At 42.0% G+C, this 15,169-nt stretch overlaps 1 protein-coding gene across 9 annotated transcripts in view; it reads left to right on the top strand.

The window, feature by feature from the left end:
• Positions 1 to 2,766: 2,766 nt before the first annotated feature.
• The window catches only part of SLC11A2 (solute carrier family 11 member 2), a 33,051-nt gene continuing 20,648 nt past the window's right edge, over positions 2,767 to 15,169 (top strand). For 2 of the 9 annotated variants that reach the window (XM_044940619.1, XM_044940617.1), the window contains exons 1-2: positions 4,001 to 4,148; positions 14,138 to 14,209. In XM_044940619.1, the coding sequence (XP_044796554.1) occupies positions 14,176 to 14,209 (34 nt within the window). In that variant the 5' untranslated portion in view covers positions 4,001 to 4,148; positions 14,138 to 14,175. 9 annotated transcript variants of the gene reach the window in all.

The following is a 15,169-nucleotide window of genomic DNA, read 5'->3' as shown; positions in this document are numbered from 1 at the left end:
ACCCAGGGATTGAAGATGGGTCTCCTATATTGCGGGCAGATTCTTTACCATCTGAGCCACTAGGGAAGCCTATAGAAGAGACATTTCTAAGTATAAAGACAGGTTAACTTAAAAAGTATCAGCAAATACATGCTTGACTTTATCTTATAATCTATAGACAATACATTAGAATATGTAGTGAATTCACACACCTTTTCCAAAGGAATACTGGAGACAGAAGTAGCAATAAAGTTATAAATGACAATCAGCAATGAGATGAAATAATTTAGATGAAGCTTATCTCTCTTGAAGAGATGGGGACTGGCAAGTACTCAGGAAGGAAATATAATGTACTTTTAATTTTGTATGAAAAATAATGTTCAGTTCCATGTTGCTGAACATAGTTCTGTTTTTGCCAAATAAATCCTCTACTTCAAATTACTATCCAAATCCTTTATTAAAACTCTGCTTCTGGCGTTTGTTTTGGAATGTGTTACTTCTTTTTTTTTTTAGATTTTTAAGACTAATTTATTAATCTTCATAATTATAATATATGACACAACTAAAGACATATTAATAAATTATAACTTTCAGGGAAGCAATTTGGAAAATTGAGGTAGTAAGACATAAAACAGAACAGACTTCTTTCTTATCTTAATTATCCATACTTTGCATTCCAGTGTGTAGTATTAGTGCCTCACACTCTATTTTGTGTTAACCCAAATATTTGTACAAATGGGTCATTAAAAACAAAAGGTCCCAACAGAAGTTAAATTCACAGTGAGCTTTTCTGAGTCTCAAAGGAAAAGCACCTCTACAACAGTCAGTTTTTCCTGTTGACTTACTAGTGACCAAATTTATAAAAGCTGCTGCTGCTGCTGCTAAGTCACTTCAGTCGTGTCTGACTCTGTGCGACCCCATAGATGGCAGCCCACTAGGCTCCGCTGTCCCTGGGATTCTCCAGGCAAGAACACTGGTGTGGGTTGCCATTTCCTTCTCCAATGCATGAAAGTGAAAAGTGAGTGAAAGTGAAGTTGCTCAGTTGTGTCTGACTCTAGTGACCCCATGGACTGCAGCCTACCAGGCTCCTCCGTCCATGGGGATTTTCCAGGCAAGAGTACTGGAGTGGGGTGCCATTGCCTTCTCTGGGAATGTGTTACTTCTATTGCCACCTCCTGATTGCTGAATTAACTTGAATTAGTTAACCTCCTTAACTAACAAATTACTCTCCCTCCCTCAGACTTAGGTTCCTAATACGCAAAATAAAAGATATAGTTCTTGCCTCACAAATTTATTGTGAAGATTAATTCTTGTTTATAGCATATCAAATATATTGTTTGAGACATAATAAGAATTCCATAATGTTGTCAGTTACTATAAGTGCATTGGGGACCTAGCAGGCAAGACTGGAGCATGTATGTTGGGAGCAGTTCTGGAGTAAAAGCCACAGGAGGACTATGGTAGAGTCTCCTTGTAAAATGCATTCCTATTTTGGAAGTCCTAAACCAAAACAGGGTCTTTTCCTACAACAGGTTAGTTCTTGGGTAATTTCATATTTCTTCTTTTTTTCTTCTATTTTCCCATGAAGGGGGATAAATTGAGCCCAACCCAATCTAAGGTAGTTTTGCCTTAGGAAACTTGTCTGCTGTAGAACAAGGACAAAGAGATAGGTCAAATCGTAGTGAGATGACTTCTAGTCCTGGAATGAAAGGATCTTCATCTTGTGATGCTACGGTATTCTGTGTAGGAACTAGAGCCTCTTCCTGGAAGATGGATATGAATTGATTGCTCTTTTCTTTGTTTTCTATTCTATGGTGTTTATATCTTTTACGCTTATTGCATGTTTTTATGGTACTAAGCAGATTTCCCATAAAACTGCCAGAAAACTTCCTGAAGGCAGCCAGTTCTTCCTTCCAGTAACCCCCTTATTCTCCTCACTCCCCTCCAATGCCTCTCCTTTCCAGCTTTGCCTCCGGCTGGCTGGATATAATAATCTAGGATATTTGCCTGAGGCAAATTCCTCCACCACTTTTCCCCCAGATTGAGCAATCCTGGCTTTCTCTGGATATATATATCACACACATATACAAAGCAGCCTCATGTGTTTTTTGTTTTTTCTTTAACATCAGACACTGAGTCTCGGGTTTGTGTGGCTTTGTTGTCCGCCTGTTTATCACTGATTGACCAGGCTGATGCCAGCGGGTTCTTCAGATCTCAAGGGGATGGACTGGGTGGCGTTTTCACCCATACTCTGAGACTCCCTATAATTACACTGGCACTGCACGTACCTATGTGGAAAATACTCACGGACTGTCAGGCTTGGGGTTAAGTGGTTTCAGTTTACGTTTCAGGGTGCAGAGTCCTAGTGCACATGCAATCCTGTTCAAGTGCCCAAACCGGCTTCACTCCAAGTGGGGGTGGCATCTGGGAAGGAAAGCAATTCCTCTTACTCCACCCCTTTCCACCACTGGCACACACAGGCTTGCCTCGAGCACCCGTGAAATAAGACAGAGATGAAATCTTAGAATTAAATTTTTCACATGCAGTTAATTGTTCCTTAATATCCAGGAGTGGCAGATATATGATGCTTTCCTTTTCATGGCAGGTCAAAGATGAAATTTGATTATGCTTTGAAGGGTGTGGTTTGCTTCTTGAAATTCTCTGCAGTGTCTTTAACAATGTGTTGCCCAGAGCAGGGTAAGGGGGCCTGTCTAACCAAGGGGAGGCGCACTTGTCGCTATATATAGAGGCAAGAAACAGGAGCGCCACTGGGAAAGTCAGACCGAGCCTGCACAATGAAGAAACAGCTTAAGAAGGATGCCCCACAGTGTGAGCTAAGTAAGTAGCCAGCAATAAGCATATAATAGCCCAGGGAATCTACCCACCAGAGCAGACCTGGAACGGGATAAGGAGGCTCCAGCCATTTTATTTTCTAGTTGCAGTAGAAGTTCCCAAAGGAAAGGTTCTGTTCTGGAGGGACTTCATCAAGCCTTTCTGAAACACTCCGTATGTGTTGCAGAGAGATTCTCAGAACTAATTTGTACATTTTCTTTTCTCCCTAGGAGAAATTCGGTATGGAAACCAGCCTGTATCGGATCACTGATGATGCTCAGATCAGTTTTTTTGGTTCCTGAATTTGTTTGTACTTTACTTGGATTTTCCTTTTTTGCAGTTTATCCTCCTTTTCTCTTCTCTTGGACTCTTTTAGCAACTAATAAAAATTTCCCCTAGCAGTTTTTACACGAAGAAAGATGTTGGAGGGTTTTATGCTTTTCTTCTGTAGATCTATGACTTGGTTAGATATGCTTGGTTACCTTTAAGGAAAGCGGTTATGGGGACGATGTGGGGGCTGGGAGAGAGAGGGGTCTAAGAATGTTTCTGGCAGCTGTAAAGGACATTGTAGAAGATTAGGGTGGTTAGTCAGACTATTTTCTCCTTTCTGAAGCACCACTAGCCCTGTCGTCATCTTCAGAGAAAGACTCTGGCATGTGCGATTGAAACTGGGAATGGAGCGGGACTGCTTTTGGGCAGGTGGAAAATAAAGTTTTGGAGAAGAAGCGAGGCAGCTGAGTAGGAGAAAGGAAAATTCATTGCTGAGACTTCGGAATAGGGCACCTGATGCAGTCGAACTGGCTGCACTAACTGATGCTTCGCGGTTCCTCCCAGGTGTGGGGCGCTCTTGGTGGGGCAGCAGATACTATGATGTGGCTCTGGGGGCGGGAGGTGGTTATACTTTGCAGGGTGGAGCTGGAACTCTCATAGAGCCGTGTCTCAGAAGAAATGATCTTGTCTTCCAGGGCCTAACGAGGCCACGGCGAACTACAGCAGGAAACGTACTCGTCCGCAGGTTGCTAGCGTGGTGGGAGACTCCACAGCACAGTGTGGGTTGGACCAGCTCCAGCACTAGCTCAGCCGCAGACAGCTCCCGCCCAGGCCTCCGTGGCCCCGCCGCCAGTCATCCTGGATTGGGCGGAGACTCGGGATCCGTAGTCAGCTTGCCACGCGTGTTGGCCGCTGCGGCGAATATGGAGAGTCCAGCCAATAGGAACGTGCGGCTGCGATCCTGTCGGCCAATCGCGGGGCGTGTAGGGGGTAGGCTGGCGTGGCGCTGGCTCCAGGGATATGGAGCCGCTGGAGCGGGGACCGATTGTCAGGTGGTTGCGGAGCCGGTAAGGTGGGGAGTGGGCCAGGTCAGGGGTCACGCGGGCGCCCCGCTTTCCCGGGCTCCGGGCGGCTCGAGGGCAAGCCTGGGAGCAGGCGCCGCTACCAGTATTTGGCCTGCGGGGCGCCAGGCGGGTCTGCGAGGGCGGCGCGGGCTGGAGGGCCTGGACGCGGGTTCCAGATGGAGCCGCATTCTTCAAAGGAAGAGCGAGAGGAGGGCGCCGGGAGCGGGGGTCGGGAAGCTAACGCCGGAGGTCGCAGGGGCCTCGCTCCTTCCCCGCCGCGGCCTAAGGAGACCTAAAGAGAAAATGGCTGAAACCCTGGGCGGACCTGCCGCGGTCCCGGGACCCGTGGTCGAAGGTCTGCTGACCCCGCTTCACGCCGCGGGAGAGGCCGACGGACGCGGGGCAAGGTCCCCTCGGCCTCCTTGTTATCTTCGGAGCCCTGATGCCCCGTCCTCTCCCTGGGCCTCCCGCCGCCGCAATTCAGCGAAAGAATTCATTTTACCACAGGCGACGTCCAAGAAGCGCCTCTTCGTGTGAAGGGCCTGGACAGACCGCTGAGTCCTGCTGTGTATCGGTTTTAGGGCTGTTTGTGCAGCCTCCAGGCTCAGGAACTTTTGTAGGGGCGTTGTCGCACTCCGTGTGTGAGAAGGGTGTCTGGCTGCTCGACATCTGTTCGGTTTCATAGGTTCCTGCTGTTGCAGCTATGTTTACTTTTGGACGTTCTGTTTTTGTTTGTTTGTTTGTTTTGTTTTCGGTTGGTTTCCCCCAATTCTCTTCATTTATCAGACTGTTTCAAAGAACATCATTCAAGAGGTTGAATAACCTGGACTTGAGTTTTCCTGTGTGTAAAGTGAAGATACTCTCATACCGTTCACTGTGTGATGGAGTTAAGGGAATGTGACACCTCTTGAAAGCAAAAAGCAAAAGCAAAAATTCTATGGAATGCGAGGCAAGAGGAGACAAGTTTCCAGAAACTTTTGCTGGCCATAGTTCTAGTGAATATTGCTGCAACTAGGGGACCTTGTGTTTCTCCCTTAACTCTTGTGGAATCTGAACCCCAACTAGTTTGCAGCACTTCTTGGCTCTGTAAACCTTTGAGCAGGATTCTTAGGCTCTTTGTTCTGTTGTTTCCCCATACTTAAAATGGGGATTGATAGTATCTTAAAGAGTTGGTGGTGAGTATTAAATGAATTAATACACATAAAGTGCTTAGAACAGTTCCTAGCATGTAAGAGCTTTTGTTATAATATTATTAATATTATCTGTAAGTGCCTTCTTTCCCCTAAAAGATTCCACACTAAAAGAATTCTGACCTTATTACTTATTCTTTGTTCAGAATCCCCTGAGCCTATTGGCAGTGAACCCTTAGGCCTGTTTTCCATTCACTTGTGACTATAGACTCTCTGCTGGGTGTTTATCATTAAGTCAGGTTGGAAACTCCAGCTCTGCAGTACTGTCCATGATAGCTGTGTTGGGTAAATGAAAACCTCTTTGGCTGTTTGGTTTTTCATTGAGTAATATTTCATTCACAGTCTTGGCCTACAGACTGTTTTTTTTTTTGGACCCACTACCAAAAAGGCCATGATTGCAGCACACTTGGTTCCTCAAATTTCTGGGATGGCCATGGGACTTGGGCGGGGAATTTCTGGGCAGCCTGGCTGCAGTTCTTATTAGTGAATGGGGAAGCTTGACGCAAGTCTTATTCTACTGTTAGGAAATCAGCGGTGATCCCTTGGAATACGCCTCAGAGCTAAGCAGCTTTGGTTCATTTTTTTAAAAAATATTTATTTCTTTTGTTTATTATTTATTTGGCTACATCGGGTCTCAGCTGAGATGCGCTGAGTTCTCTCTGCGGCAGGGGCTCAGTAGTTGCCCCGCTGCATGTGAGATCTTAGTTGCCCAACCAGGGATCAAACCCACATTCCCTGCATTGGAGAGTGAACTCTTAACCACTGGACCACCCAGGAAGTCCTTGGTTCAGTTTTGACTCAATGAAGTGAGGTTACATACTGGTGTTTACAAAGCAGCATCTTTTCTGCTGCTTTTAGTTCTGACTTTCAGTTCTAAGAGTTTGGTGAGTGCTGTGAAATCAAAGATGTCTTTAGCCCCTATCTCCTTATTGTGTATGTAGATAGAAATGTGTGCTGACAGACTTAGTCTCTTTCTGTGAGTTTAAAGGTTTCTCTGAGGTTCTCTTGATACTATCTGGAAGGCTTTAATAGAAGACGTTTCTGTCTTGCAGTTCTCCCCTTCCAAGAAAACTGCTGTTTACATAGGTAGCAGAATTGGGAACTAATCGCTAAATGAGAAGCTTTGGATTTACAAAAAAAGAACATGGCTTACTGCATAAAGTATGCTGGCCTGTTTGCTAGCTTTTTATTAAGACAATTTAGTATTTGTATAGTGTTGGAAGTTTGATGTTGGCTTTGTGCAAGTGGAGACCATTGTGAAACCTTTGTGCTTTAATAAGGAGGACAGGGAGTGATATCTTTAAAGAGTTGAGTGCTTGAGGCAGAGAGGGAAGCCTTTTTCTTTAATATTGTTGTCATCTTTATCATGTGAGTCTGGTTTGAATAAATATTTTGGAAAAGAGGACAGGGAGCATTTGAATGTGCAGAGTATGAGGAGTTAGGAGACTGAGATCCTTGTTGTCTCAGCCATCCAATGCCATTTAGTCTTGATAATTTAACAAACGTATGTTGAACAAATAACGTTTTTGGCTCCTGGAGACATGAAGAGCCCTCTAGGTATCATCAGGAATATCATGGATATAGTAAAACAATAAATATGAATTATAAACTGTAATATCAGAATGGAATGTCAGAGAGTTGGCCAGGAATGATAAAAATATATTTATTGTCTAATTCCTTTTCCACTTTTAATTTAAGATCAGAGTAACTTACATTTTTTAATGTAAGGATCGGTTCCCAGTAAAAACTTAGATTGGGAAATTAGGGTTCTCAGTCTTGTCTTTGTTCTTATTACTAGTAGGTCATCCTGTGTGGGTATTTTTGTTTGCTTTGGTTCCATCCATTTATAGAGTATCTATAAAATTCCTACGTAATGAAAGGAGGCTGCAAGTTAACTATTGAAATTTCAGCAGGATCCAAAGAGTAGAAGGAGGCCTGGAGAATCTTATATATATTGTCTGTTTTTACAGATAATTTTTCTTTGCTTTAAGCAAAGAAACTTTGGGGAAAATATGTACTTAATATTATTAAGGTCAGTCTGCATCGAGGGAGCCAGTATCTTTCATTGGAATAAATAAGTTGAATGTAATCTAATGGTAATCATTCCTCACTTCTGCCAGAGAAAAGCTACCTTAAGTATAAGGGCAAAACATTTTTTTTATCCTGAGGCAAGAAGTGGGTATAGATTAGTTTAATAGACTTTCTTACTTGAGGGTACAACTGTCTCTGAAATTTTTGCAATGCTTGGAGTTGTGTTCTGAGATAGTTGTGTCAGGCCCAGAAGGCCAGGTTGGGCTGTCAAAGGGAAATACTGCTGTAAACATCTGTCTGTCGATCAGGAGGAAATCAGGGGAAACTTACAGTGAGAGTTGGGAGGAACAAAGACCAAGCTGTAGTTTCTGGAAGTAAAATATTAGTGGCCCTGTCATGTAAGCAGGCAAGGAGGTTTGGAACCTGACTAAGCTTCAGAGGGCTGAGCAGAGAAAGTGAAGAGCCCAGTTTAACAGATACAAATTGGGCCCTTCTAATTCTGAAGTCTCTGGCTGATGAGTGATATTTTTGTCTAAAAGCACAGTACTTCTTGACAGCCTGGCCACATTTCTCCCCACTGTTATCGTCTTTGACACCCAGGCAGCTGATGTTGTTATCAACTGTACTCTTCCTCCGGGTATCTTACCCCCTCTCTCCTCTAACTGCTGCCTAACCTTTCTCTTCTTTCTTAATCATTAGATGGTCTCCATGTTAGGTTTTCCTTTCAACTATAAAACAGATTTTCAAAAGTCTAAGTCAGGTGGCAAACAGCAAACTTGGTGAGTTGAAATTGTGGTACTCTGAAAGACTAAATGAGATGTGTCCAATTTTCAGATCATTACTATGACATAAAAAGTCAGTAACATGGGAAAAAAAAAAGGAACACAGTCTGTGGACCTTGTGCCAGAGAGAGAGGCTCTGATGTAAGTGAAGCACCTTGTGCGGTGGCAGCACTGTTTGTACTCGATGAACTGGGTGTGCTTGTGCGGCTTTCTGCTACTGAAATACCCACTAGGGTGGAGACGATTAGTGTTTCAAGGCCTTTTTGTTAACCAGAGGGGCTTTTTGCTTTGTTATTTTGTCAGGAAGTAGATGAATCTCTTTCCAACCTATCTTTTTTTTCAATATGTCGATTTTATATCAAGTTCATTTTTATAAGAGAAAAATAGGATTATTTTTTTATCGAAATTTAAAAAGCAATTCCAAACTTCACGTCCTCAATTATAATTTAGAAATTCACATGACTTTTCTAAGCTGTTTTCTCTCCCATCACCCACTGTGGGGGGAGATTTTTGGAATCAATTAGATGGATATCTTGATGGAAATACTGAGAAATGGGTGCTTTATTGACCTGGAGTGGAAAAACAGAGGAAGTTACCGTTTCTCATTTTGAAAAATGGCCAGTAGTATTCCTTATTAAAATCCGTAGGTTCAGGGACTTCCTTGGTGGTCCAGTGGCAAAGGCTCTGTGCTCCCAATACAGGGGGCAGGGTTTGATCCCTGGTCAGGGAACTAGATGCCACATGCCACAACTAAAGATGCCTTGCGCCTCAACTAAGACCCAACGCAGCCAAATAAATAAATAGATATTTTTTAAAAACATAGGTTCAGACAGCAGTGAGCTCTGTTTGAACCACTGAATATTTCAGTTTTGTTGACTCTCAATCATACGGGGGCAGGAGCTCACCTTCATGAGGAACATCTTATATAATATAAAAGCTAGATTAATAATAATGGTTTAGAAAGATTATCAAGTACTTTAGCCTTAAAGTAGACCTTTAGAGAAAAGGGAATTTTAGAAGGATCTAGAAATCTTTATGTTTTCTTCAAGCAAATGGAATTCTTTTTAAAATTTTTTTTTAAATCACAACTCCTTTTTATTCTTTAATAATTAAACAACTTGAGTATGACTTTTAATGCCTGTTTCTGGCAGTTTCCACCTTGTCACCAGCATGTTGAACACTGAGTATTGGCTGAGGAAGAAGAGGTGTGTTTGCCAGTCAGCTTTAAACATTCCTGTTCATATGTATTTAATCAACTGATTCCATGCACACTTTTATGGTTGCCTCTATGAATCTTCTTTTCCTACTTAATGCTGTCTCTGATTTTATTTATATAATGGGGGAAAGATGGGGAGAAGAATTAGAGGACAGTTCAAAAAACAGTCCTCTCCAAAACTTCAAATTAATTTTAGGGAGACCTTTGCAATAGTTCCTAAGATCAATGAAATGGCTTGGGGTACCCTTGCTCTCTATAAGAGAGTTTTCTAAGAAAAATATTAGTTTAAATTCAAGCATTTTTTTAGCCGTGGGGGGAAAAGTTGAAGTTGTATATATTAAATACTCAGTATTTCACACTTCCTTGTTGGCAATTTTTAAACCAGTTTTGGGCTATTCACACTGTTCTTCTAGAGTTCTTGTAAATGCCAAGAGAACACCTGGAATTACTGTGAATTAAATTTCATAAGTTATTATAACTAGTAAGTGTTGGAGGATATAACTTTTTATTTTGATGTAATTTCAAACTTGCAGAGAAGTTGCAAGAGTAGTATCAGGGAATAAGTGCTTTCAGAATAACATGATATGATAGTAGTAAGCAACAGATGCTTTGGGGAACATGAAAGAGGGCCATTTAACCCATTTTAGGGAGTGAAGAGGAGGATTTGCTGAGGAGGATTTGTTTATTTCTTTGGATTCAGGAGAAACTTCCAAATCACAATTTCAGAGCATGGCTGTTTGTGCACTAAGTCCAAGTAGTAGTAAGTTAAGCTTGAGGCTTCAGCTCTCTGGGTATCCACTGCAGAAGCTCCATCAGAGAGAATTGGTCCCTGAAGTGTTCGTTGAAAAACGGAAAGTTCCTGAGGTGTTTGTTGGGGAACTGAGTAAATCTGCATGATCTTTATGTTTTTAAAAAATAAATAATGCATTTACTTGGCAATTTTTTTTTTTTTAATTGTAAAACTGCACACTGTATTTTCATGAGAGGTCCTTTTGCTTGACCTCGTTTGGGCTCCTCCACTCCTTCCTCTTGGAGTTGGCATTACCAGTTTTGGGCATGTCCTTTGGATTTCCTCTGTACATGTATTTTCTCAATCTCTCTCTTTTGCTGCATAAATGATAGCATAGAGTTCTATAAATTGTATCTTTAACTTCACCGTGTATCTTGGAGACTGTTTCCTATCAGTCCGCTTAGATCTGCCTTGTTTACGGTGTTCCATCCTATGAGTGTCCTAGGTTGTCTTAGTCTTTTGACACTGCAGACAGTGCTGTGGGGAATATTCTTGCATATGCTGATACTTCCTGTACAAATGTTTCTTTATTATGCATTCTTAGAAATGGAATTGCTGGGTCAAAGATATGTAGACTTTTGACATTTAGAGAGAAAATGTAATTAGCATTCTTATCTTGTAAAACAGTCGTAAAACTTTTTTGATAAGGAATGGGATAAAATAGTTATATTACATTGACCCATGAGTGCCTTTTTTCCCCCTGCTGTCGATGGCTGTTTGATAGGAGGAAACTTACTGGCTTTAAGAGAAGATGACACTTAGTGGTTAGGGATGAGCTAGAAAGTCAAGGCACATTGTTAATCATAACTGTCCGAGTACTGCAGGGTTGAATCTTGTTGCTTGTATCGCCACTTGATCTTTTTCTTAACATAATTTAATGACTGAAGTGACCTGGTGGTATGGTCCTAGAGAGCAGAGTGGTCTTATATTAACTTACTCCTTCTGTATGGGTGTTGGATTTTCGTGGAGACCTTAACACTGGGCAGTATCCAGAGCGTACTGACTCTCCATTCCTTGCTCTAGTTATGTTCTCTAGACACTGCAAGCAATGGAGCTTATAATTTGTTGACTCAGTGTTTTGATGCGAAATTTGGAATAGGGAATTCCCTGATAGCCTACTGGTTAGGACTCAGTGCTTTCACTGCCGGGGCCCAGTTTGATCCCTGGTCCAGGAACTAAGATCTTATAAGCTGTATGATGCAGCAAAACAAACAAACAAACCAGCAAACAGGTTGGAATCTAGAACCCATTTTCTTTCTTGGAGAGAGATTTCACAGAGAAGATCAGACTTCTTGTGTTTTACAAGTTCTGTAAGTAATTATGGGAGCAATCACTTGGAATACTAATAGTAATTATTAAAATTTTTATCTTGAGATATTTCTTTTTAAAATTACTTAACTGTCACCTTTTCACACTTCATATTGGGGAAAAACACACTACTATCTCAACTGTTTTGCTTTTTTAAAGATGCAAGGTTTAAAGGCTCCTTTTGGACAGGGATCGTCCTCAAATACACTGAACGCTTCTGTGCCTTCTGATACCGAGTGTCAGTCATCACGCAAAAGTAGTCGAAGTTTATCGATTCTTCATGAGTAGGGCAGCAGTTAGAAACTTGAGTTATTCTTAATAATAACAATATAACATTAATAATAATATTCTTTAAAAAATAACCACTCTTAACACTTTTTGGCACGTGTTTCCATTTTATTTATTTGATTTATTTTTTGGCTGTGCTGTGTGGCTTGCAGGATCTCAGTTCCCCATTCAGGGACTGAACTGAATCCCAGGCCACAGCAATGAAAGGCTAGAATCCTCATCGCTATGCCACCAGGGAACTCCCAATAATAATACTCTTTTTGGGGGGAGTGGGGTGAGGGGCCTGTGCTTTGTGGCTTGTGGGATCTTGGTTCCCTGACCAATGATTAAACTTGCCCTTTGCAGGGAAAGCATTGAGTCCTAACCACTGGACCACCAGGAAATTCCCGATAATCTTAATAATAATGTTCTCAGAGCTGATTGAAGTATAAGGAAGTTGTCTCATATAAATAGCCCATGATTTCCCGTGTAAGAGCCGTAATCCCAGATTGGATTTGTGGTTTCTAGTTTATTGTGTGTTATCCTGGCTTCTTAGAATTAAGTAAAAGTATCTGTGTTGTGATTGGAATCCAAGTGGTACTGCTGCTGAGTGGTCAGATGTGTAAGTCCCATTTAGTTGAGGTGGTGGCTGAAAGAGGGGTGGGATTTAGTCAGCAGTATTGAGGTCTGCTGGCGAAACCATCTCATAGCACAAACTGATAGGAAGGACATGGCTACTGTTTATTATAGGAGTCTCCTTATTGATGACTATAGAGTTGAAAGTTTATATTTTCTAAATTAGCAAGATTTAGATGTTGCTATGCTGTATACTCCAGAAAATAGATGAAATGTAATACCCCTTTCAGGTCTTAATTCTGTAATTTGGCAAAACAGATATAGACTATGTTGATTTGTTGTTTTAGTTGCTAAGTCATGTCCGACTCTTGCGACCCCCATGGACTGTAGCCTATCAAGCTCCACTGTCCATGGGATTTTTCCATGCAAGATACTAGAGTGGATTGCCATTTCCCTTTCCAGGGGATCTTCCCTACCAGGGCTTGAACACAAGTCTCCTGCATTGGCATGAGGATTTTTTACTGTTGAGCTACCAGGGACGTCCTAGAATATGTCGATAGATTATCTAAAAAAGAAAGTAGAGCACTGTTCACATAAAAGCAATAATGGTACAAGAGTAGAAAAAGACTAGTGAAAGATAGAGAAGGGGAGGCTTCCTCAGTTTTTCAGGATAGTTGTTATTGGGATTCAGGGGGTAGTGGTTAACAATATTATTTACCTTTCCCATTATTTCTAAATTTAGAATTAACTAAGAAGTAGATTCCTTACAGAATTTTTAAACAATTAACCTTATTGGTGGAGTTGACTGGAGAATATGCCATAGATCTGTGGCCCAGTGGGTTTACTAATATTCCCTCTACCCCCTGTTAGACTTAGCCGACTTAAACTTAAACCCTCTACCCCAGTTAAACTTAACCCAGTAGGAGGCTGGACATCTGGGATACCCCCTCACTACCACACCCCCTCTCACCCCTAATATCCCTCAGTCCTCATCCCCCCTTGTAGGTTACTTATTGCTGATGGAGAGAGGAGCAGGCGGGCTGCTGTTGGTGCCTTTTTCTCCTGGTGCCTCAGCTCTCCTTGAGGGGAGCATGGTCATTCACTCTTCTCTCAGTTGTTGAAGTGTCGGGGAATGAGACCTGAAACCTTAAAGCTGAAGTCTTTCTCAGGGAAAGATGAGACGGAAACAGTGGCCCTCTCCTACCAGTGTGCTGGTGAGGTCTTTCCCCCTTCGTCCCCACCCTCCTACCAGTGTGCTGGTGAGGTCTTTCCCCCTTCGTCCCCACCCTCCAGAAACTTGAAACATGAACTTAAATTGTTAGTTAGATCAAAGAGAGTTATAGATCTTTGTCCTTAAAAGCTCATCAAAATGGTGGGCAGTCAGTCTTTTAAATATTTGGGTTAATTGGAGGTAAAGGGTGGGAGACTGGGTGATTGATTGCCTGGAAGCCTCTGGATGGAGGCTTTTTTGGTGTTGTTCAGTCATTAAGTCGTGTCCGATTCTTTGCGACCCCTTGGACTGCAGCATGGCAGGTTTCCCTGCCCTTCACTATCTCCTGTGGATACTTATTAAAAACTACTTGCCCACTTGCCTGAAATACCTTTTGCTTCACTTTGGTTTCCAAGTGTTGCCAGTATTTCATTTTTTCCCTTAAATATCTCTTAATCATATTCTGAAAACTGTGATTATTTTCAAGGTTATGTAATTTCAGTAGAACAGTTATTCTTTTTGCATAATAAGGGTTCAGTTATACAGTGTCACAGAATACTGGTTGTGAACTTGTTTTAATTTGTTCTTGCTAATTCTCCTTCTTCTCTTCTCTTTTTTCCAGAATCCTTTTCTAAGAACTCAGGCACTCAGGTATCCACCATGGTGTTGGGTCCTGAACAGAAGATACCAGATGGTAATTTACAGCTTTGTGTTATTGACTCATTTTTGTTTGAAATTAGGCTTAAGCCAGTAACAGAAATTTACCATGATGTCCTTCTTGTCCTCTGTTCCATCAAAAATTGTCACCATCTCCTGTCCCCCAGCCAACTATATGGAGACCTGCTCCATTCAGAGGTGACTTAGGTGACCTGGTGACTTAGGCTGTAAATGAAAATGGGTTTATAACCACAGAGACCTGCCTCAATTTTATTTCCAGTTCTGAGATGAGCCAAGATTAGCTGCAAGTCTGGTTTCTGTAGCAGTAGTGCTTGTAAAGGCAGTCTAACTTGCAGACCTGGTATAAAAACCTCTGGGGTGCTTTGGCTGCTGAAGACACTTCAGATAAGAGTGGAACAGGAAAATACTGAGCTAGCACCTTATAGAGTATTTCATGAGACTTTATGCTTTGACTAATTCTTCCTGAGTCTAAATTTCTTCTTTAGAATTTCCATTCCTTTTCTGTAAATTTACTCCTCAATTCAGTGTCACTTAAGGTGAACTGGGTCAGTTCCCTATAAAAAGAAAGCTTTTGTTTTTCTAATTGGCGGTTGCAAGGGGTTCTTGGAAACCCTGAGATGAGAGCTTTGTGGTTAAAAATAGCCATTTGATGGTCTCAGCAGACTGGGTTTCCTAACTTTCTGGTGAGTTAGCCCTTTTCTGTGAGACCCTCGCCCTTCCCCGCCGCTGGCCGGCTTTAAAATTAGCAGCGAAATGCAGGAGGAAGATTAATCACACTGGTGATTAGTCTGCGGTGAGCCCTCCTGTCACAAGGGTGACACCTCCCCCTCCCCAGGCTCTTCACTGCAGGCCTATGTCAGGTGGCGAAGGGTTCCTGTTTGGTCATTTCTCTGCGGCTACAGATTTTAGCCTGAAATATGATAGTGTTTTGTAAGTTAGCCATTTCTGGGGAAGCCTGATGGAGATATAATGTCCA

Source organism: Bubalus bubalis, chromosome 4 (assembly GCF_019923935.1).
Source record: "Bubalus bubalis isolate 160015118507 breed Murrah chromosome 4, NDDB_SH_1, whole genome shotgun sequence".
Classification (NCBI taxonomy): domain Eukaryota; kingdom Metazoa; phylum Chordata; class Mammalia; order Artiodactyla; family Bovidae; genus Bubalus; species Bubalus bubalis.
This window is presented reverse-complemented; position numbering and strand designations above follow the sequence as displayed.